The sequence below is a fragment of the Salmo salar genome, chromosome 01 (assembly GCF_965601325.2).
Source record: "Salmo salar chromosome 01, fSalSal1, whole genome shotgun sequence".
Taxonomy (NCBI): Eukaryota; Metazoa; Chordata; class Actinopteri; order Salmoniformes; family Salmonidae; genus Salmo; species Salmo salar.
The window spans coordinates 124519569-124545398 of NC_138291.1; the positions used below are offsets into that span (position 1 = coordinate 124519569).

A 25830-nucleotide genomic window follows, 5' to 3' on the forward strand; every position below is an offset into this window, starting at 1 on the left:
TCTTTGTCATGCCACTCGCAGTGAACACCACCACCCAGCCCAGGTCTTTGTCCTGCCACTCGCAGTAAACACCACCACCCAGCCCAGGTCTTTGTCATGCCACTCACAGTAAACACCACCACCCAGTCCAGGTCTTTGTCATGCCACTCACAGTAAACACCACCACCCAGTCCAGGTCTTTGTCATGCCACTCACAGTAAACACCACCACCCAGTCCAGGTCTTTGTCATGCCACTCACAGTAAACACCACCACCCAGCCCAGGTCTTTGTCATGCCACTCACAGTAAACACCACCACCCAGTCCAGGTCTTTGTCATGCCACTCACAGTAAACACCACCCAGTCCAGGCCTTTGTCATGCCACTCACAGTAAACACCACCCAGCCCAGGTCTTTGTCCTGCCACTCACAGTAAACACCACCCAGCCCAGGTCTTTGTCCTGCCACTCACAGTAAACATCACCACCCAGCCCAGGTCTTTGTCATGCCACTCACAGTAAACACCACCACCCAGTCCAGGTCTTTGTCATGCCACTCACAGTAAACACCACCACCCAGTCCAGGTCTTTGTCATGCCACTCACAGTAAACACAACCACCCAGTCCAGGTCTTTGTCATGCCACTCACAGTAAACACCACCACCCAGTCCAGGTCTTTGTCATGCCACTCACAGTAAACACCACCACCCAGTCCAGGTCTTTGTCATGCCACTCACAGTAAACACCACCACCCAGTCCAGGTCTTTGTCATGCCACTCACAGTAAACACCACCACCCAGTCCAGGTCTTTGTCATGCCACTCACAGTAAACACCACCACCCAGCCCAGGTCTTTGTCCTGCCACTCACAGTAAACACCACCCAGCCCAGGTCTTTATCATGCCACTCACAGTAAACACCACCACCCAGCCCAGGTCTTTGTCATGCCACTCACAGTAAACACCACCACCCAGCCCAGGTCTTTGTCATGCCACTCACAGTAAACACCACCACCCAGCCCAGGTCTTTGTCATGCCACTCACAGTAAACACCACCCAGCCAGGTCTTTGTCATGCCACTCACAGTAAACACCACCCAGCCCAGGTCTTTGTCCTGCCACTCACAGTAAACACCACCCAGCCCAGGTCTTTGTCCTGCCACTCACAGTAAACACCACCACCCAGCCCAGGTCTTTGTCATGCCACTCACAGTAAACACCACCCAGCCCAGGTCTTTATCATGCCACTCACAGTAAACACCACCACCCAGCCCAGGTCTTTGTCATGCCACTCACAGTAAACACCACCACCCAGCCCAGGTCTTTGTCATGCCACTCATAGTAAACACCACCACCCAGCCCAGGTCTTTGTCATGCCACTCATAATAAACACCACCACCCAGCCCAGGTCTTTGTCATGCCACTCACAGTAAACACCACCACCCAGCCCAGGTCTTTATCATGCCACTCGCAGTGAACACCACCACCCAGCCCAGGTCTTTGTCATGCCACTCGCAGTGAACACCACCACCCAGCCCAGGTCTTTGTCATGCCACTCACAGTAAACACCACCCAGCCCAGGTCTTTGTCATGCCACTCACAGTAAACACCACCACCCAGCCCAGGTCTTTGTCATGCCACTCGCAGTAAACACCACCACCCAGCCCAGGTCTTTGTCATGCCACTCGCAGTGAACACCACCACCCAGCCCAGGTCTTTGTCATGCCACTCGCAGTAAACACCACCCAGCCCAGGTCTTTGTCATGCCACTCACAGTAAACACCACCCAGCCCAGGTCTTTGTCATGCCACTCACAGTAAACACCACCCAGCCCAGGTCTTTGTCATGCCACTCACAGTAAACACCACCACCCAGCCCAGGTCTTTGTCATGCCACTCACAGTTAACACCACCCAGCCCAGGTCTTTGTCATGCCACTCACAGTAAACACCACCCAGCCCAGGTCTTTGTCAAGCCACTCACAGTAAACACCACCCAGTCCAGGTCTTTGTCATGCCACTCACAGTAAACACCACCCAGCCCAGGTCTTTGTCCTGCCACTCGCAGTAAACACCACCACCCAGCCCAGGTCTTTGTCATGCCACTCACAGTAAACACCACCACCCAGCCCAGGTCTTTGTCATGCCACTCACAGTAAACACCACCACCCAGTCCAGGTCTTTGTCATGCCACTCACAGTAAACACCACCACCCAGTCCAGGTCTTTGTCATGCCACTCACAGTAAACACCACCACCCAGTCCAGGTCTTTGTCATGCCACTCACAGTAAACACCACCACCCAGTCCAGGTCTTTGTCATGCCACTCACAGTAAACACCACCACCCAGTCCAGGTCTTTGTCATGCCACTCACAGTAAACACCACCACCCAGTCCAGGTCTTTGTCATGCCACTCACAGTAAACACCACAACCCAGTCCAGGTCTTTGTCATGCCACACAGTAAACACCACCACCCTGTCCAGGTCTTTGTCATGCCACTCACAGTAAACACCACCACCCAGTCCAGGTCTTTGTCATGCCACTCACAGTAAACACCACCACCCAGTCCAGGTCTTTGTCATGCCACTCGCAGTAAACACCACCACCCAGTACAGGTCTTTGTCATGCCACTCACAGTAAACACCACCCAGTCCAGGTCTTTGTCATGCCACTCACAGTAAACACCACCCAGTCCAGGTCTTTGTCATGCCACTCACAGTAAACACCACCACCCAGTCCAGGTCTTTGTCATGCCACTCACAGTAAACACCACCACCCAGCCCAGGTCTTTGTCATGCCACTCACAGTAAACACCACCCAGCCCAGGTCTTTGTCATGCCACTCACAGTAAACACCACCCAGCCCAGGTCTTTGTCATGCCACTCACAGTAAACACCACCCAGCCCAGGTCTTTGTCATGCCACTCACAGTAAACACCACCCAGTCCAGGTCTTTGTCATGCCACTCACAGTAAACACCACCCAGCCCAGGTCTTTGTCCTGCCACTCACAGTAAACACCACCCAGCCCAGGTCTTTGTCCTGCCACTCACAGTAAACACCACCACCCTGCCCAGGTCTTTGTCATGCCACTCACAGTAAACACCACCCAGCCCAGGTCGTTATCATGCCACTCACAGTAAACACCACCACCCAGCCCAGGTCTTTGTCATGCCACTCACAGTAAACACCACCCAGCCCAGGTCTTTGTCATGCCACTCACAGTAAACACCACCACCCAGCCCAGGTCTTTGTCATGCCACTCACAGTAAACACCACCCAGCCAGGTCTTTGTCATGCCACTCACAGTAAACACCACCCAGCCCAGGTCTTTGTCCTGCCACTCACAGTAAACACCACCACCCAGCCCAGGTCTTTGTCATGCCACTCACAGTAGACACCACCCAGCCCAGGTCTTTGTCATGCCACTCACAGTAAACACCACCACCCAGCCCAGGTCTTTGTCATGCCACTCACAGTAAACACCACCCAGCCCAGGTCTTTGTCATGCCACTCATAGAAAACACCACCACCCAGCCCAGGTCTTTGTCATGCCACTCATAATAAACACCACCACCCAGCCCAGGTCTTTGTCATGCCACTCACAGTAAACACCACCACCCAGCCCAGGTCTTTGTCATGCCACTCGCAGTGAACACCACCACCGAGCCCAGGTCTTTGTCATGCCACTCACAGTAAACACCACCACCGAGCCCAGGTCTTTGTCATGCCACTCGCAGTAAACACCACCACCCAGCCCAGGTCTTTGTCATGCCACTCGCAGTGAACACCACCACCGAGCCCAGGTCTTTGTCATGCCACTCACAGTAAACACCACCCAGCCCAGGTCTTTGTCATGCCACTCACAGTAAACACCACCCAGCCCAGGTCTTTGTCATGCCACTCACAGTTAACACCACCCAGCCCAGGTCTTTGTCATGCCACTCACAGTAAACACCACCCAGCCCAGGTCTTTGTCATGCCACTCACAGTAAACACCACCACCCAGCCCAGGTCTTTGTCATGCCACTCACAGTTAACACCACCCAGCCCAGGTCTTTGTCATGCCACTCACAGTAAACACCACCCAGCCCAGGTCTTTGTCATGCCACTCACAGTAAACACCACCCAGCCCAGGTCTTTGTCAAGCCACTCACAGTAAACACCACCCAGTCCAGGTCTTTGTCATGCCACTCACAGTAAACACCACCACCCAGTCCAGGTCTTTGTCCTGCCACTCGCAGTAAACACCACCACCCAGCCCAGGTCTTTGTCATGCCACTCACAGTAAACACCACCCAGTCCAGGTCTTTGTCATGCCACTCACAGTAAACACCACCACCCAGTCCAGGTCTTTGTCATGCCACTCACAGTAAACACCACCACCCAGTCCAGGTCTTTGTCATGCCACTCACAGTAAACACCACCACCCAGCCCAGGTCTTTGTCATGCCACTCATAATAAACACCACCACCCAGCCCAGGTCTTTGTCATGCCACTCACAGTAAACACCACCACCCAGCCCAGGTCTTTGTCATGCCACTCGCAGTGAACACCACCACCGAGCCCAGGTCTTTGTCATGCCACTCACAGTAAACACCACCACCCAGCCCAGGTCTTTGTCATGCCACTCGCAGTAAACACCACCACCCAGCCCAGGTCTTTGTCATGCCACTCGCAGTGAACACCACCACCGAGCCCAGGTCTTTGTCATGCCACTCACAGTAAACACCACCCAGCCCAGGTCTTTGTCATGCCACTCACAGTAAACACCACCCAGCCCAGGTCTTTGTCATGCCACTCACAGTTAACACCACCCAGCCCAGGTCTTTGTCATGCCACTCACAGTAAACACCACCCAGCCCAGGTCTTTGTCATGCCACTCACAGTAAACACCACCCCAGCCCAGGTCTTTGTCCTGCCACTCACAGTAAACACCACCACCCAGCCCAGGTCTTTGTCATGCCACTCACAGTAAACACCACCACCCAGTCCAGGTCTTTGTCATGCCACTCACAGTAAACACCACCACCCAGTCCAGGTCTTTGTCATGCCACTCACAGTAAACACCACCACCCAGTCCAGGTCTTTGTCATGCCACTCACAGTAAACACCACCACCCAGTCCAGGTCTTTGTCATGCCACTCACAGTAAACACCACCACCCAGTCCAGGTCTTTGTCATGCCACACAGTAAACACCACCACCCTGTCCAGGTCTTTGTCATGCCACTCACAGTAAACACCACCACCCAGTCCAGGTCTTTGTCATGCCACTCACAGTAAACACCACCACCCAGTCCAGGTCTTTGTCATGCCACTCGCAGTAAACACCACCACCCAGTCCAGGTCTTTGTCATGCCACTCACAGTAAACACCACCCAGTCCAGGTCTTTGTCATGCCACTCACAGTAAACACCACCCAGTCCAGGTCTTTGTCATGCCACTCACAGTAAACACCACCACCCAGTCCAGGTCTTTGTCATGCCACTCACAGTAAACACCACCACCCAGCCCAGGTCTTTGTCATGCCACTCACAGTAAACACCACCCAGCCCAGGTCTTTGTCATGCCACTCACAGTAAACACCACCCAGCCCAGGTCTTTGTCATGCCACTCACAGTAAACACCACCCAGTCCAGGTCTTTGTCATGCCACTCACAGTAAACACCACCCAGCCCAGGTCTTTGTCCTGCCACTCACAGTAAACACCACCCAGCCCAGGTCTTTGTCCTGCCACTCACAGTAAACACCACCAACCTGCCCAGGTCTTTGTCATGCCACTCACAGTAAACACCACCCAGCCCAGGTCTTTATCATGCCACTCACAGTAAACACCACCACCCAGCCCAGGTCTTTGTCATGCCACTCACAGTAAACACCACCCAGCCCAGGTCTTTGTCATGCCACTCATAGTAAACACTACCACCCAGCCCAGGTCTTTGTCATGCCACTCATAATAAACACCACCACCCAGCCCAGGTCTTTGTCATGCCACTCACAGTGAACACCACCACCGAGCCCAGGTCTTTGTCATGCCACTCACAGTAAACACCACCCAGCCCAGGTCTTTGTCATGCCACTCACAGTAAACACCACCCAGCCCAGGTCTTTGTCATGCCACTCACAGTTAACACCACCCAGCCCAGGTCTTTGTCATGCCACTCACAGTAAACACCACCCAGCCCAGATCTTTGTCATGCCACTCACAGTAAACACCACCACCCAGCCCAGGTCTTTGTCATGCCACTCACAGTTAACACCACCCAGCCCAGGTCTTTGTCATGCCACTCACAGTAAACACCACCACCCAGTCCAGGTCTTTGTCATGCCACTCACAGTAAACACCACCACCCAGCCCAGGTCTTTGTCATGCCACTCACAGTAAACACCACCCAGCCCAGGTCTTTGTCATGCCACTCACAGTAAACACCACCCAGCCCAGGTCTTTGTCATGCCACTCACAGTAAACACCACCCAGTCCAGGTCTTTGTCATGCCACTCACAGTAAACACCACCCAGCCCAGGTCTTTGTCCTGCCACTCACAGTAAACACCACCCAGCCCAGGTCTTTGTCCTGCCACTCACAGTAAACACCACCACCCTGCCCAGGTCTTTGTCATGCCACTCACAGTAAACACCACCCAGCCCAGGTCTTTGTCATGCCACTCACAGTAAACACCACCCAGTCCAGGTCTTTGTCATGCCACTCACAGTAAACACCACCCAGCCCAGGTCTTTGTCCTGCCACTCACAGTAAACACCACCCAGCCCAGGTCTTTGTCCTGCCACTCACAGTAAACACCACCAACCTGCCCAGGTCTTTGTCATGCCACTCACAGTAAACACCACCCAGCCCAGGTCTTTATCATGCCACTCACAGTAAACACCACCACCCAGCCCAGGTCTTTGTCATGCCACTCACAGTAAACACCACCCAGCCCAGGTCTTTGTCATGCCACTCATAGTAAACACTACCACCCAGCCCAGGTCTTTGTCATGCCACTCATAATAAACACCACCACCCAGCCCAGGTCTTTGTCATGCCACTCACAGTGAACACCACCACCGAGCCCAGGTCTTTGTCATGCCACTCACAGTAAACACCACCCAGCCCAGGTCTTTGTCATGCCACTCACAGTAAACACCACCCAGCCCAGGTCTTTGTCATGCCACTCACAGTTAACACCACCCAGCCCAGGTCTTTGTCATGCCACTCACAGTAAACACCACCCAGCCCAGATCTTTGTCATGCCACTCACAGTAAACACCACCACCCAGCCCAGGTCTTTGTCATGCCACTCACAGTTAACACCACCCAGCCCAGGTCTTTGTCATGCCACTCACAGTAAACACCACCACCCAGTCCAGGTCTTTGTCATGCCACTCACAGTAAACACCACCACCCAGCCCAGGTCTTTGTCATGCCACTCACAGTAAACACCACCCAGCCCAGGTCTTTGTCATGCCACTCACAGTAAACACCACCCAGCCCAGGTCTTTGTCATGCCACTCACAGTAAACACCACCCAGTCCAGGTCTTTGTCATGCCACTCACAGTAAACACCACCCAGCCCAGGTCTTTGTCCTGCCACTCACAGTAAACACCACCCAGCCCAGGTCTTTGTCCTGCCACTCACAGTAAACACCACCACCCTGCCCAGGTCTTTGTCATGCCACTCACAGTAAACACCACCCAGCCCAGGTCTTTATCATGCCACTCACAGTAAACACCACCACCCAGCCCAGGTCTTTGTCATGCCACTCACAGTAAACACCACCCAGCCCAGGTCTTTGTCATGCCACTCATAGTAAACACTACCACCCAGCCCAGGTCTTTGTCATGCCACTCATAATAAACACCACCACCCAGCCCAGGTCTTTGTCATGCCACTCACAGTAAACACCACCACCCAGCCCAGGTCATTGTCATGCCACTCACAGTAAACACCACCACCCAGCCCAGGTCATTGTCATGCCACTCGCAGTAAACACCACCACCCAGCCCAGGTCTTTGTCATGCCACTCGCAGTGAACACCACCACCGAGCCCAGGTCTTTGTCATGCCACTCACAGTAAACACCACCCAGCCCAGGTCTTTGTCATGCCACTCACAGTAAACACCACCCAGCCCAGGTCTTTGTCATGCCACTCACAGTTAACACCACCCAGCCCAGGTCTTTGTCATGCCACTCACAGTAAACACCACCCAGCCCAGATCTTTGTCATGCCACTCACAGTAAACACCACCACCCAGCCCAGGTCTTTGTCATGCCACTCACAGTTAACACCACCCAGCCCAGGTCTTTGTCATGCCACTCACAGTAAACACCACCCAGCCCAGGTCTTTGTCAAGCCACTCACAGTAAACACCACCACCCAGCCCAGGTCTTTGTCATGCCACTCACAGTAAACACCACCACCCAGCCCAGGTCTTTGTCATGCCACTCACAGTAAACACCACCACCCAGCCCAGGTCTTTGTCATGCCACTCACAGTAAACACCACCACCCAGCCCAGGTCTTTGTCATGCCACTCACAGTAAACACCACCACCCAGCCCAGGTCTTTGTCATGCCACTCACAGTAAACACCACCCAGTCCAGGTCTTTGTCATGACACTCACAGTAAACACCACCCAGCCCAGGTCTTTGTCCTGCCACTCACAGTAAACACCACCACCCAGCCCAGGTCTTTGTCCTGCCACTCACAGTAAACACCACCACCCAGCCCAGGTCTTTGTCATGCCAGTCACAGTAAACACCACCACCCAGCCCAGGTCTTTGTCATGCCAGTCACAGTAAACACCACCACCCAGCCCAGGTCTTTGTCATGCCACTCACAGTTAACACCACCCAGCCCAGGTCTTTGTCATGCCACACAGTAAACACCACCCAGCCCAGGTCTTTGTCATGCCACTCACAGTAAACACCACCACCCAGCCCAGGTCTTTGTCATGCCACTCACAGTAAACACCACCACCCAGCCCAGGTCTTTGTCATGCCACTCACAGTAAACACCACCCAGTCCAGGTCTTTGTCATGCCACTCACAGTAAATACCACCCAGCCCAGGTCTTTGTCATGCCACTCACAGTAAACACCACCCAGTCCAGGTCTTTGTCATAAATAATGCTTTTCTCTGCAACACTGATAAAAGACTGAATCTACTGTATGTCTCCACATCCAGTATGTTTTAACTAGGTCACATTTCTCTCTTACAAGCTTATATTCCGATACAGTATTCATTTACATTTACATTTTAGTCATTTAGCAGACGCTCTTATCCAGAGCGACTTACAGTAGTGAATGCATACATTTCATACATTTTTTTCTCCATACTGGTCCCCCGTGTGAATCGAACCCACAACCCTGGCGTTGCAAACACCATGCTCTACCAACTGAGCCACACGGGACTATTCATTGGTCCTCCGTCATCTAATCATCCATAACAAATACAGCGGTGTTTTCAGTAATAAAACTCTCGGTCAGCAGAGGAAACCATTTTGTTCAGTAGCAGTATGAAAGCCCAACCAGACTAGAGAGAGAGAGGGAGGAGGGATGAGAAGTGACGGCAGGTATCTGTGTTCCTAGACACTATGCTGCGTTGAAGACCATGGAGCAGCTGGAGAAGGTGTTCATCCCACGGGTCAGCCGTTACCGCTTCTGTCAGATCATGGCTGACAACCTGCCCAAGCTCAGAGAGGACATTAAGGACATCTCCATGTCCGACCTCAAGGACTTCCTGGAGAGCATCAGGAAACACTCGGACAAGATCGGTGAGACCGCCATGAAACAGGTAAGAGACGTTGTTGTTGTTATTATTATATAGAAACAGGCAGAGTACAGGTATAAAACAGGTATGGCACTGGCCCTTTGGACACTGTGTTAACAAACCTCCAGACGAGCTTCAATGTCATACAACTCTCCTTCCGTGGCCTCCAACTGCTCCTAAATACAAGTAAAACTAAATGCATGCTCTTCAACCGATCGCTGCCTGCACCCGCCCGCCCGACTAGCATCACTACTCTGGACGGTTCTGACTTAGATTATGTGGACAACTACAAATACCTAGGTGTCTGGTTAGACTGTAAACTCTCCTTCCAGACTCACATTAACCATCTCCAATCCAAAGTTAAATCTAGAATTGGCTTCCTATTTCGCAACAAAGCATCCTTCACACATGCTGCCAAACATACCCTCGTAAAACTGACCATCTTACCGATCCTCGACTTCGGCGATGTCATTTACAAAATAGCCTCCAACACCCTACTCAATAAATTGGATGCAGTCTATCACAGTGCCATCCGTTTTGTCACCAAAGCCCCTGGCTGGCCTTCGCTTCATAATCGTCGCCAAACCCACTGGCTCCAGGTCATCTACAAGTCTCAGCTAGGTAAAGCCCCGCCTTATCTCAGCTCACTGGTCACCATAGCAGCACCCACCCATAGAACGCGCTCCAGCAGGTATTTCTCACTGGTCACCCCCAAAGCCAATTCCTCCTTCGGCCGCCTCTCCTTCCAGTTCTCTGCTGTCAATGATTGCAATGAACTGCAAAAATCTCTGAACCTGGAGACTCTTATCTCCCTCACTAACTTCAAGCACCAGCTGTCAGAGCAGCTCACAGATCACTGCACCTGTACATAGCCCATCTGTAAATAGCCCATCCCCATACTGTATTTATTTTTTTATCTTGCTCCTTTGCACCCCAGTATCTCTACTTGCACATCTACCATTCTAGTGTTTAATTGCTATATTGTAATTACTTCGCCACCATGACCTATTTATTGCCTTACCTCCCTTATCTTACCTCATTTGCACACATTGTATATAGACTTATTGTTCTACTGTATTATTGACTGTATGTTTTGTTTATTCCATGTGTAACTCTTTGTTGTTGTATGTGTTGAACTGCTTTATCTTGGTGAAAAAAAATAAATTAAAATGAACAAAAAAATGTCTGATCTTGTGCTAGGAAGCTTTTGTCCTCTGAGAAGGAGAGAGGTCTGACTCTGTTGTATGTACCTCCCAGGCTCAGCAGCACAGGACGTTTAACAGTGTGGTTCAGAAGCAGGACAGTGGTATGGGCTACACCAAGCCAGTCTACTCCCTGAATGGCCGGACGCCAACGCAGCACAACGGCCTCGCGGCGGCGGAGGAGGGAGTGGAGGACGACCAATCAGAGGAAGAGGTGAGACTTTTCAGACATTTTTTTTACATTTTACATTTTTAGTCATTTAGCAGACGCTCTTATCCAGAGCGACTTACAGTAGTGAATGCATACATTTCATACATTTTTTTTCTCCGTACTGGTCCCCCCCGTGGGAATTGAACCCACAACCCTGGCGTTGCAAACACCATGCTCTACCAACCGAGCCACACGGGACCTCTTTTATATAGTTTGTACTCTTTTCATACTCTCTGGTCCAGTATTAAAACAACACGTTGAAGTTATCCTCACGTAATGTGAAGGCACCCTGTACATTATTTATAAGAAAAGCCAAAGTGATCATGAAACTGTTGAAATGAGTGAATGACTGAGTCCTGACTATGGTTCACTACCGTAACGTGGTTTAACTTCCTGAGTCCTGACTGTGGTTCACTACCGTAACATGGTTTAACTTCCTGAGTCCTGACTGTGGTTCACTACCGTAACGTGGTTTAACTTCCTGAGTCCTGACTGTGGTTCACTACATTGTAAGATGGCGCCGGAGAAGAAGGCTGATGTCTTACATGTCCCCAATCGATTTTTTATTTTTTTTTAATTAGTTGTTTTGTTTGTAACTTATTTTGTACACAATATTGCCGCTACCGTCTCTTATGACCGAAAATAACTTCTAGACATCAGGACTGTGATTACTCACCACAGACTGGCAGAATCCTTTTTCTCCTTTAACGAGTCTGACGAGCCCGACGCGAATGATACACTGCTTTCTCGGGAACAGGCCCAGATCCCCGTGATTTGCGTGACGAGGAGGCGGAGAGAAAGGGCCCAGAGGGCGGGCTGCCTTTCTGAGAATTCGTAGGCGATCGAATAAACCCCCACTTCCTTCCATTCTGCTAGCAAACGTGCAATCTTTGGAAAATAAAATAGATGAACTACGAGGAAGATTAAACTACCAACGGGACATTCAAAACTGTAATATCTTATGCTTCACGGAGTCGTGGCTGAACGACGACACTATCAACATACAGCTGGCTGGTTATACGCTGCACCGGCTGGACAGAACAGCGGCGTCTGGTAAGACAAGGGGCGGCGGACTATGTCTTTTTGTAAATAACAGCTGGTGCACGATATCTACGGAAGTCTCGAGCTATTGCTCGCCTGAGGTAGAGTATCTCATGATAAGCTGTAGACCACACTATCTACCAAGAGAGTTTTTGTAGCTGTTTACATACCACCATAGACTAAGGCTGGCACTAAGACCGCATTGAATGAGCTGTATTCCGCCATAAGCAAACAAGAAAACGCTCACCCAGAGGCGGTGCTTCTAGTAGCCTGGGACTTTAACGCAGGGAAACTTAAATCAGTTTTTACCAAATTTCTATCAGCCTGTAAATGTGCAACCAGAGGGGGAAAAAACTCTGGACCACCTTTACTCAACACACAGAGGCATACAAAGCTCTCCCTCGCCCTCCATTTGGTAAATCTGACCAGAATCGTATCCTCCTAATTCCTGCTTACAAGCAATAATTAAAGCAGGAAGCACCAGGGACTAGATCAATAAAAAAACTGGTCAGATGAAGCCGATGCTAAGCTACAGGACACATCAGTCACTGGCTTCATCAATCTGACTGTGGTTCACTAACGTAACATGGTTTAACTTCCTGAGTCCTGACTGTGGTTCACTACCGTAACATGGTTTAACATCAGTCTTCCCTGTGGCTCAGTTGTAGAATGTATGCATTCACTACTGTAAGTCGCTCTGGATAAGAGCGTCTGCTAAATGACTAAAAATGTAAAATGTAAAATCAATAAGGGCATTGATGACGTCGTCCCTGCAGTGACTGTACGTACATACTTCAACCAGAAGCTATGGAATACATGCAACATCCACACGGAGCTAAAGGGTAGAGCTGCAGCTTTCAAGGAGCCCGACTCTAACCTGGACGCTTATAAGAAATCCCGCTCTGCCCTCCAACGAACCAACAAACAGGAAAAGCATCAATACAGGACTAAGATCAAATCGTACAACACCAGCTCTGACGCTCCTCGGATGTGGCAGGGCTTGCAAACCATTACAGACTACAAAGCGAAGCACAGCCGAGAGCTGCCCAGTGACACAAGCCTACCAGACGAGCTAAACTACTTCTATGCTCGCTTCGAGGCAAATAATACTGAAACATGCATGAGAGCACCAGCTGTTTCGGAAGACTGTGATCACGTTCTCCGCAGCCGATGTAAGACCTTTAAACAGGTCAACATTCACAAGGCCGCCGGGCCAAACGGATTACCAGGATGTGTACTGCAAGCATGCGCTGACCAACTGGCAAGTGTCTTCATTGACAATTTCAACCTCTCCCTGTCCGAGTCTGTAATACCAACATGTTTCAAGCAGACCACCATAGTCCCTGTGCCCAAGAACACTAAGGTAACCTGCCTAAATGACTACCGACCCGTAGCACTCACGTCTGTAGCCATGAAGTACTTTGAAAGGCTGGTCATGGCGCAAATGAACACCATTATCCCAGAAACCCTAGACCCACTCCAATTTGCATACCGCACCAACAGATCCACAGATGATGCAGTCTCTATTGCACTCCACACTGCCCTTTCCCACCTGGACAAAAGGAACACCTATGTGAGAATGCTGTTCATTGACTACAGCTCAGCGTTCAACACCATAGTGCCCTCAAAGCTCATCAATAAGCTAAGGACCCTGGGACTTAACACCTCCCTCTGCAACTGGATCCTGGTCTTCCTGAAGGGCCGCCCCCAGGTGGTAAGGGTAGGTAACAACACATCCACCACGCTGATCCTCAACACGTGGGCCCCTCAGGGGTGCATGCTCAGTCCCCTCATGTACTCCCTGTTCACTCAGGACTGCATGGCCAGGCTTGACTCCAACACAATCATTAAGTTTGCCAATGACACAACAGTGGTAGGCCTGATCAACGACGAGACAGCCCATAGGGAGGAGGTCAGAAACCTGGCCGTGTGGTGCCAGGACAACAACCTCTCACTCAACGTGATCAAGACAAAGGAAATGATTGTGGACTACAGGAAAAGGAGGTCAGAGCATGCCCCCATTTTCATCGAAGGGGCTGTAGTGGAGCAGGTTGAGAGCTTCAAGTTCCTTGGTGTCCACATCACCAACAAACTATCATGGTCCAAGCACACCAAGACAGTCTTGAAGAGGGCACGACAAAACCTATTCCCCCTCAGGAGACTGAAAAGATTTGGCATGGGTCCTCAGATCCTCAAAAGGTTCTATAGCTGCACCATCGAGAGCATCCTGACTGGTTGCATCAATACCTGGTATGGCAACTGCTCAGCCTCCGACTTTAAGGCACTACAGAGGGTAGTGCGAACGCCCCAGTACATCACTGTGGCCAAGCTTCCTGCCATCCAGGACCTCTATACCAGGCGGTGTCAGAGGAAGGCCCTAAACATTATCAAAGACTCCAGCCAACCTTGTCATAGACTGTTCTCTCTGCTACCACACGGCAAGCGGTACCGGAGCACCAAGTCTAGATCCAAGAGGCTTCTAAACAGCTTCTACCCCCAAGCCATAAGACTCCTGAACATATAATCAAATGGCTACCCAGACTATTTGCATTGCCCCCCCCCCCCCCCTTTACACCGCTGCTACTCTCTGTTGTTATCATCATTTTAATAACTCTACCTACATGTACATATTACCTCAATAACCTCGACTAACCGGTGCCCCCGTACATTGACTCAGTACCGGTACCCCCTGTATATAACCTCCACATTGACTCTGTACCGGTACCCCCTGTATATAGCCTCCACATTGACTCTGTACCGGTACCCCCTGTATATAGCCTCCACATTGACTCTGTACCGGTACCCCCTGTATATAGCCTCCACATTGACTCTGTACCGGTACCCCCTGTATATAGTCTCCACATTGACTCTGTACCGGTACCCCCTGTATATAGTCTCACTATTGTTATTTTACTGCTGCTCTTTAATTACTTGTTACTTTTATTTCTTATTCTTATCTGTATTTTTTTAACCTGCATTGTTGGTTAGGGGCTTGTAAGTAAGCATTTAACTGTAAGATTGTATTTGGCGCATGTGACTAATAACATTTTGATTTGATTTGTAACGTGGTTTAACTTCCTGAGTCCTGACTCTGATTCACTCCCGTTACGTGGTTTAACTTCCTGAGTCCTGACTGTGGTTCACTACCGTAACATGGTTTAACTTCCTGAGTCCTGACTGTGGTTCACTACCGTAACGTGGTTTAACTTCCTGAGTCCTGACTGTGGTTCACTACCGTAACATGGTTTAACTTCCTGAGTCCTGACTCTGATTCACTACCGTAATGTGGTTTAACTTCCTGAGTCCTGACTGTGGTTCAGTACCGTAACGTGGTTTAACTTCCTGAGTCCTGACTGTGGTTCACTACCGGATCATGGTTTAACTTCCTGAGTCCTGACTGTGGTTCACTACCGTAATGTGGTTTAACTTCCTGAGTCCTGACTGGGGTTCACTAACGTGACATGGTTTAACTTCCTGAGTCCTGACTGTGGTTCACTACCGTAACGTGGTTTAACTTCCTGAGTCCTGACTGTGCTTCACTAACATAACGTGGTTTAACCTCCCAGGTGTTAACAGCCCAGGACCTGGTGGACTTCTCTCCTGTTTACAGATGTCTCCACATCTACACCGTTCTGGTATGTACACTATTTATTGTTACTTGTTGTGCCATCCAAATGGCACCCTATTCTGTATATAGCCATGTTATTACCTCGTACTTCCTGTATATAGCCATGTTATTGCCTGGTACTTCCTGTATATAGCCATGTTATTGCCTGGTACTTCCTGTATATAGCCATGTTATTACCTGGTACTCCCTGTATATAGACATGGTATTACCTGGTACTTCCTGTATATAGCCATGTTATTGCCTGGTACGTCCTGTGTATAGCCATGTTATTACCTGGTACTCCCTGTATATAGCCATGTTATTACTTGGTACTCCCTGTATATAGCCATGTTATTACCTGGTACTTCCTGTATATAGCCATGTTATTACCTGGTACTTCCTGTATATAGCCATGTTATGACCTGGTTCTTCCTGTATATAGCCATGTTATGACCTGGTTCTTCCTGTATATAGCCATGTTATTCTTGTGTAATTATTTCCTTTTTTATTTAGCAAATAATAGTCTCACTTTTAAACTCTGCGTTGTTGGTTAAGGGCTGGTCAGTCAGCATTTCACTGTGAGGTCTACACCTGTTGGTTAAGGGCTGGTCAGTCTGCATGTCACTGTGAGGTCTACACCTGTTGGTTAAGGACTGGTCAGTCAGCATTTCACTGTGAGGTCTACACCTGTTGGTTAAGGGCTGGTCAGTCAGCATTTCACTGTGAGGTCTACACCTGTTGGTTAAGGACTGGTCAGTCTGCATTTCATTGTGAGGTCTACACCTGTTGGTTAAGGACTGGTCAGTCAGCATTTCACTGTGAGGTCTACACCTGTTGGTTAAGGGCTGGTCAGTCAGCATTTCACTGTGAGGTCTACACCTGTTGGTTAAGGGCTGGTCAGTCTGCATTTCATTGTGAGGTCTACACCTGTTGGTTAAGGGCTGGTCAGTCAGCATTTCACTGTGAGGTCTACACCTGTTGGTTAAGGGCTGGTCAGTCTGCATTTTCAATAACTCTTTGTCCTTGCACTCCTAAACAATGGCGTTTTTAGAAACTAGGGTGAAGGCTTAAAAAAACCCAGTCCTCTCTGTTCTTAACAGATTATAGATTTTTGGGAGCAGAAACTGTAATGAGATCAAATGTTTCACCAATGACAATTTACCGAATGTCGGCCAACGTTCTCCCAACCGCCGGCCACTGGACTTCCTGGACTTCCTATGAACGTTTGAACATCTTGGCCATGTTCTGTTATAATCTCCACCCGGCACAGCCAGAAGAGGACTGGCCACCCCTCATAGCCTGGTTCCTCTCTAGGTTTCTTCCTAGGTTTTGGCCTTTCTAGGGAGTTTTTCTTAGCCACCCCCTCATAGCCTGGTTCCTCTCTAGGTTTCTTCCTAGGTTTTGGCCTTTCTAGGGAGGTTTTTCCTAGCCACCGTGCTTCTACACCTACATTGCTTGCTGTTTGGGGTTTTAGGCTGGGTTTCTGTACAGCACTTTGAGATATCAGCTGATGTAAGAAGGGCTTTATAAATACATTTGATTTGATCACCATATTTTGTAGTGAGTGGAAATGCAATCCGGATGCTTCACATTTCTACGTGGGGTGAACCATCTGACTCGTTGTTCCGTCTCTGTTTCTAGGGGGACAGAGAGACATTTGAGAACTACTACAGGAAACAGAGGAAAAAACAGGCCAGGCTGGTGCTGCAGCCCCAGTCTAACATGGTGAGAAGGGAAAAAAACATCTCTTCATTCTTTCTCTTCTACATCTCTCTGTTCCCCTTCTCTCTGTTCCCCTTCTCTGTGTTCCCCTCCTCTGTGTTCTCCTCCTCTGTGTTCCCCTCCTCTGTGTTCCCCTCCTCTGTGTTCCCCTCCTCTGTGTTCCCCTCCTCTGTGTTCCCCTCCTCTGTGTTCCCCTTCTCTGTGTTCCCCTTCTCTGTGTTCCCCTTCTCTGTGTTCCCCTTCTCTCTGTTCCCCTTCTCTCTGTTCCCCTTCTCCCTGCTCCTCTTCTCTCTGTTCCTCTTCTCTGTGTTCCCCTTCTCTGTTCCCCTTCTTTCCATATCTGAGTCTGTTTCTGTCTCTGTGTTCCCCTTCTCTCTGTTCCCCTCCTCTGTGTTCCCCTTCTCTGTGTTCCCCTTCTCTGTGTTCCCCTTCTCTGTGTTCCCCTTCTCTGTGTTCCCCTTCTCTGTGTTCCCCTTCTCTGTGTTCCCCTCCTCTGTGTTCCCCTCCTCTGTGTTCCCCTCCTCTGTGTTTCCCTTCTCTCTGTTACCTCCTCTCTGTTACCTCCTCTGTGTTACCTCCTCTGTGTTACCTCCTCTGTGTTACCTCCTCTGTGTTCCCCTCCTCTGTGTTCCCCTCCTCTGTGTTCCCCTCCTCTGTGTTCCCCTCCTCTGTGTTCCCCTCTTCTGTGTTCCCCTCTTCTGTGTTCCCCTCTTCTGTGTTCCCCTCCTCTGTGTTCCCCTCCTCTGTGTTCCCCTCCTCTGTGTTCCCCTCCTCTCTGTTCCCCTTCTCTCTGTTCCCCTTCTCTGTGTTCCCCTTCTCTGTTCCCCTTCTTTCCAAATCTGAGTCTGTTTCTCTCTGTCTCTGTGTTCTCCTTCTCTCTGTTCCCCTTCTCTCTGTTCCCCTTCTCTCTGCTCCCCTCCTCTGTGCTCCCCTCCTCTGTGTTCCCCTTCTGTCTGTTCCCCTTCTGTCTGTTCCCCTTCTGTCTGTTCCCCTTCTGTCTGTTCCCCTTCTGTCTGTTCCCCTTCTGTCTGTTCCCCTTCTCTGTGCTCCCCTTCTCTGTGCTCCCCTTCTCTCTGTTCCCCTTCTCTGTGCTCCCCTCCTCTGTGTTCCCCTTCTCTCTGTTCCCCTTCTCTCTGTTCCCCTCTGTGTTCCCCTCCTCTGTGTTCCTCTCCTCTCTGTTCCCCTCCGCTTCTCCATGCCTTGATGAGTTGTTCCAAACCTCCATGTATAATGTTTTGTTTTGTTTCCTGGTCCAGCACGAGACGGTGGAGGGCTACCGGCGCTACTTCAATCAGATCGTAGGCTTTTTCCTGGTGGAGGATCACGTTCTGCACTCCACACAGGGACTGTTGACCAGAGCCTTTACTGATGAACTGTGGAACATGGCCCTGTCTAAGATCACTGCCGTGCTCCGCACGCACTCTGTGAGTACACACACGCACTCTGTGAGCACACACACACACACGCACTCTGTGAGTACACACACACACGCACTCTGTGAGTACACACACACACACACACGCACTCTGTGAGTACACACACGCACTCTGTGAGTACACACACGCACTCTGTGAGTACACACACACTCTGTGAGTACCTACAAGCACTCTGTGAGTACACACACGCTCTGTGAGTACACACACACACACACACTCTGTGAGTACACACACAACCACACTCTGTGAGTACACACACACACACTCTGTCAGTACACACACAAACACTCTGTGAGTACACACACAACCACACTCTGTGAGTACACACGCAACCACACTCTGTGAGTACAGCTAACACACACCTGTATGTGAGTGGGAGTGAGTGTCCCGGCTCGACAAGGTCTGTGTGGTCATGGAGTGCTCAGCCCTGTGTCTTTTTGCCATTGAAAGCCTCCTAGCAGGGGGCTAAAGTCTCTCAGCGGTGAGAGAGGACCAGAGTAGCAGTCACACTAACCCTAAGCAGTAGGGTTTGACCAGGCCTTTGTTGGCCCCCAGGACCCAGGCTGTGAGACCCCGTGAGTCCCAGCCCTGGGATATTACCATCATCCCTGACTGATGTCCGACTGCCTGGCCCCTGCTGCCTCTCTCTCTCTCCACGCCTCTGAGCACACAGCCCTGTTACCATATTCACACTACTTCCACTGCTGTTACTGTTCCAATCTGTCCCCATTAGGCTGCGATGACCTGAGCTCTTCATTAGACCAGTGGAGCCCTGCTCAATGCTGCTCACCGGGAGGGCCTGCCAGGAACAAGGGCCTAGATACCCTTATCATTCCCAAGACCAAGGGCCTAGAAATCCTTATCATTCCTAACACCAAGGGTCTAGATACCACTTATCATTCCCGACACCAAGGCTTCTAGATACCACTTATCATTGCCGACACCAAGGCTTCTAGATACCACTTATCATTCCCGACACCAAGGCTTCTAGATACCACTTATCATTCCCGACACCAAGGCTTCTAGATACCACTTATCATTCCCGACACCAAGGCTTCTAGATACCACTTATCATTCCCGACACCAAGGCTTCTAGATACCACTTATCATTCCCAACACCAAGGCTTCTAGATACCACTTATCATTCCGAACACCAAGGCTTCTAGATACCACTTATCATTCCCAACACCAAGGCTTCTAGATACCACTTATCATTCCCAACACCAGGGCTTCTAGATACCACGTATCATTCCCAACACCAGGGCTTCTAGATACCACGTATCATTCCCAACACCAAGGCTTCTAGATACCACTTATCATTCCCAACACCAAGGCTTCTAGATACCACTTATCATTCCTAATACCAAGGGCCTAGATACCACTTATCATTCCCGACACCAAGGCTTCTAGATACCACTTATCATTCCCGACACCAAGGCTTCTAGATACCACTTATCATTCCCGACACCAAGGCTTCTAGATACCACTTATCATTCCCGACACCAAGGCTTCTAGATACCACTTATCATTCCTGACACCAAGGGTCTAGATACCACTTATCATTCCCAACACCAAGGCTTCTAGATACTACTTATCATTCCCGACACCAAGGCGCCTAGATACCACTTATCATTCCCGACACCAAGGCTTCTAGATACCACTTATCATTCCCAACACCAAGGGCCTAGATACCACTTATCATTCCCAACACCAAGGCTTCTAGATACCACTTATCATTCCCAACACCAAGGCTTCTAGATACCACGTATCATTCCCAACACCAAGGCTTCTAGATACCACTTATCATTCCCAACACCAAGGGCCTAGATACCCTTATCATTCCCAACACCAAGGGCCTAGATACCACTTATCATTCCCAACACCAAGGGCCTAGATACCACTTATCATTCCCAACACCAAGGGCCTAGATACCACTTATTATTCCTAACACCAAGGCTTCTAGATACCACTTATCATTCCCGACACCAAGGCTTCTAGATACCACTTATCATTCCCGACACCAAGGCTTCTAGATACCACTTATCATTCCCGACACCAAGGCTTCTAGATACCACTTCTCATTCCCAACACCAAGGCGCCTAGATACCACTTATCATTCCCAACACCAAGGCTTCTAGATACCACTTATCATTCCCAACACCAAGGGCCTAGATACCACTTATCATTCCCAACACCAAGGCTTCTAGATACCACTTATCATTCCCAACACCAAGGCTTCTAGATACCACGTATCATTCCCAACACCAAGGCTTCTAGATACCACTTATCATTCCCAACACCAAGGCTTCTAGATACCACGTATCATTCCCAACACCAAGGCTTCTAGATACCACTTATCATTCCCAACACCAAGGCTTCTAGATACCACGTATCATTCCCAACACCAAGGCTTCTAGATACCACTTATCATTCCCAACACCAAGGGCCTAGATACCCTTATCATTCCCAACACCAAGGGCCTAGATACCACTTATCATTCCCAACACCAAGGGCCTAGATACCACTTATCATTCCCAACACCAAGGGCCTAGATACCACTTATCATTCCCAACACCAAGGGCCTAGATACCACTTATCATTCCCAACACCAAGGGCCTAGATACCACTTATCATTCCCAACACCAAGGGCCTAGATACCACTTATCATTCCCAACACCAAGGGCCTAGATACCACTTATCATTCCCAACACCAAGGGCCTAGATACCACTTATCATTCCCAACACCAAGGCTTCTAGATACCACTTATCATTCCCAGCACCAAGGCTTCTAGATACCACTTATCATTCCCAACACCAAGGCTTCTAGATAGCACTTATCATTCCCAACACAAAGGCTTCTAGATACCACTTATCATTCCCAACACCAAGGGCCTAGATACCACTTATCATTCCCAACACCAAGGCTTCTAGATACCGCTTATCATTCCCAACACCAAGGCTTCTAGATACCGCTTATCATTCCCAACACCATGGGCCTAGATACCGCTTATCATTCCCAACACCAAGGCTTATAGATACCACTTATCATTCCCAACACCAAGGGCCTAGATACCACTTATCATTCCCAACACCAAGGCTTCTAGATACCGCTTATCATTCCCAACACCAAGGCTTCTAGATACCACTTATCATTCCCAACACCAAGGGCCTAGATACCACTTATCATTCCCAACACCAAGGCTTCTAGATACCACTTATCATTCCCGACACCAAGGGCTTAGATACCACTTATCATTCCTGACACCAAGGGTCTAGATACCACTTATCATTCCCGACACCAAGGCTTCTAGATACTACTTATCATTCCCGACACCAAGGCTTCTAGATACCACTTATCATTCCCAACACCAAGGCTTCTAGATACCACTTATCATTCCCAACACCAAGGGCCTAGATACCACTTATCATTCCCAACACCAAGGCTTCTAGATTCCACTTATCATTCCCAACACCAAGGCTTCTAGATACCACGTATCATTCCCAACACCAAGGCTTCTAGATACCACTTATCATTCCCAACACCAAGGGCCTAGATACCCTTATCATTCCCAACACCAAGGGCCTAGATACCACTTATCATTCCCAACACCAAGGGCCTAGATACCACTTATCATTCCCAACACCAAGGGCCTAGATACCACTTATCATTCCCAACACCAAGGGCCTAGATACCACTTATCATTCCCAACACCAAGGGCCTAGATACCACTTATCATTCCCAACACCAAGGGCCTAGATACCACTTATCATTCCCAACACCAAGGCTTCTTGATACCACTTATCATTCCCAACACCAAGGCTTCTAGATACCACTTATCATTCCCAACACCAAGGCTTCTAGATACCACTTATCATTCCCAGCACCAAGGCTTCTAGATACCACTTATCATTCCCAACACCAAGGCTTCTAGATAGCACTTATCATTCCCAACACAAAGGCTTCTAGATACCACTTATCATTCCCAACACCAAGGGCCTAGATACCACTTATCATTCCCAACACCAAGGCTTCTAGATACCGCTTATCATTCCCAACACCAAGGCTTCTAGATACCGCTTATCATTCCCAACACCATGGGCCTAGATACCGCTTATCATTCCCAACACCAAGGCTTATAGATACCACTTATCATTCCCAACACCAAGGGCCTAGATACCACTTATCATTCCCAACACCAAGGCTTCTAGATACCGCTTATCATTCCCAACACCAAGGCTTCTAGATACCACTTATCATTCCCAACACCAAGGGCCTAGATACCACTTATCATTCCCAACACCAAGGGCCTAGATACCACTTATCATTCCCAACACCAAGGGCCTAGATACCACTTATCATTCCCAACACCAAGGGCCTAGATACCACTTATCATTCCCAACACCAAGGGCCTAGATACCACTTATCATTCCCAACACCAAGGGCCTAGATACCACTTATCATTCCCAACACCAAGGCTTCTTGATACCACTTATCATTCCCAACACCAAGGCTTCTAGATACCACTTATCATTCCCAACACCAAGGCTTCTAGATACCACTTATCATTCCCAGCACCAAGGCTTCTAGATACCACTTATCATTCCCAACACCAAGGCTTCTAGATAGCACTTATCATTCCCAACACAAAGGCTTCTAGATACCACTTATCATTCCCAACACCAAGGGCCTAGATACCACTTATCATTCCCAACACCAAGGGCCTAGATACCACTTATCATTCCCAACACCAAGGGCCTAGATACCACTTATCATTCCCGACACCAAGGCTTCTAGATACCACTTATCATTCCCGACACCAAGGCTTCTAGATACCACTTATCATTCCCGACACCAAGGCTTCTAGATACCACTTATCATTCCCGACACCAAGGCTTCTAGATACCACTTATCATTCCCGACACCAAGGCTTCTAGATACCACTTATCATTCCCGACACCAAGGCTTCTAGATACCACTTCTCATTCCCGACACCAAGGCGCCTAGATACCACTTATCATTCCCGACACCAAGGCTTCTAGATACCACTTATCATTCCCGACACCAAGGGCCTACATACCACTTATCATTCCCAACACCAAGGCTTCTAGATACCACTTATCATTCCCAACACCAAGGCTTCTAGATACCACGTATCATTCCCAACACCAAGGCTTCTAGATACCACTTATCATTCCCAACACCAAGGGCCTAGATACCCTTATCATTCCCAACACCAAGGGCCTAGATACCACTTATCATTCCCAACACCAAGGGCCTAGATACCACTTATCATTCCCAACACCAAGGGCCTAGATACCACTTATCATTCCCAACACCAAGGGCCTAGATACCACTTATCATTCCCAACACCAAGGGCCTAGATACCACTTATCATTCCCAACACCAAGGGCCTAGATACCACTTATCATTCCCAACTCCAAGGCTTCTTGATACCACTTATCATTCCCAACACCAAGGCTTCTAGATACCACTTATCATTCCCAACACCAAGGCTTCTAGATACCACTTATCATTCCCAACACCAAGGCTTCTAGATACCACTTATCATTCCCAACACCAAGGGCCTAGATACCCTTATCATTCCCAACACCAAGGGCCTAGATACCCTTATCATTCCCAACACCAAGGGCCTAGATACCACTTATCATTCCCAACACCAAGGGCCTAGATACCACTTATCATTCCCAACACCAAGGGCCTAGATACCACTTATCATTCCCAACACCAAGGGCCTAGATACCACTTCTCATTCCCGACACCAAGGCTTCTAGATACCACTTCTCATTCCCGACACCAAGGCTTCTAGATACCACTTATCATTCCCGACACCAAGGCTTCTAGATACCACTTCTCATTCCCGACACCAAGGCTTCTAGATACCACTTCTCATTCCCGACACCAAGGCTTCTAGATACCACTTATCATTCCCAACACCAAGGGCCTAGATACCACTTATCATTCCCAACACCAAGGCTTCTAGATACCACTTATCATTCCCAACACCAAGGCTTCTAGATACCACGTATCATTCCCAACACCAAGGCTTCTAGATACCACTTATCATTCCCAACACCAAGGGCCTAGATACCACTTATCATTCCCAACACCAAGGCTTCTAGATACCACGTATCATTCCCAACACCAAGGCTTCTAGATACCACGTATCATTCCCAACACCAAGGCTTCTAGATACCACTTATCATTCCCAACACCAAGGGCCTAGATACCCTTATCATTCCCAACACCAAGGGCCTAGATACCCTTATCATTCCCAACACCAAGGGCCTAGATACCACTTATCATTCCCAACACCAAGGGCCTAGATACCACTTATCATTCCCAACACCAAGGGCCTAGATACCACTTATCATTCCCAACACCAAGGGCCTAGATACCACTTATCATTCCCAACACCAAGGGCCTAGATACCACTTATCATTCCCAACACCAAGGGCCTAGATACCACTTATCATTCCCAACACCAAGGCTTCTTGATACCACTTATCATTCCCAACACCAAGGCTTCTAGATACCACTTATCATTCCCAACACCAAGGCTTCTAGATACCACTTATCATTCCCAACACCAAGGCTTCTAGATACCACTTATCATTCCCAACACCAAGGCTTCTAGATACCACTTATCATTCCCAACACAAAGGCTTCTAGATACCACTTATCATTCCCAACACCAAGGCTTCTAGATACCGCTTATCATTCCCAACACCATGGGCCTAGATACCGCTTATCATTCCCAACACCAAGGCTTATAGATACCACTTATCATTCCCAACACCAAGGGCCTAGATACCACTTATCATACCCAACACCAAGGGCCTAGATACCAC

At 49.2% G+C, this 25830-nt stretch overlaps 1 protein-coding gene across 5 annotated transcripts in view; it reads left to right on the forward strand.

Moving 5' to 3' along the window:
• The window catches only part of LOC106563898 (exocyst complex component 6), a 272390-nt gene that overhangs the window by 61861 nt on the left and 184699 nt on the right, over positions 1-25830 (forward strand). For all 5 annotated transcript variants that reach the window (XM_045714200.2, XM_045714203.2, XM_082978789.1 and 2 more), the window contains 5 exons: positions 9561-9765; positions 10999-11157; positions 15762-15830; positions 17444-17527; positions 18781-18948. In XM_045714200.2, the coding sequence (XP_045570156.1) occupies positions 9561-9765; positions 10999-11157; positions 15762-15830; positions 17444-17527; positions 18781-18948 (685 nt within the window). The remainder of the gene's footprint in view (positions 1-9560; positions 9766-10998; positions 11158-15761; positions 15831-17443; positions 17528-18780; positions 18949-25830) is intronic.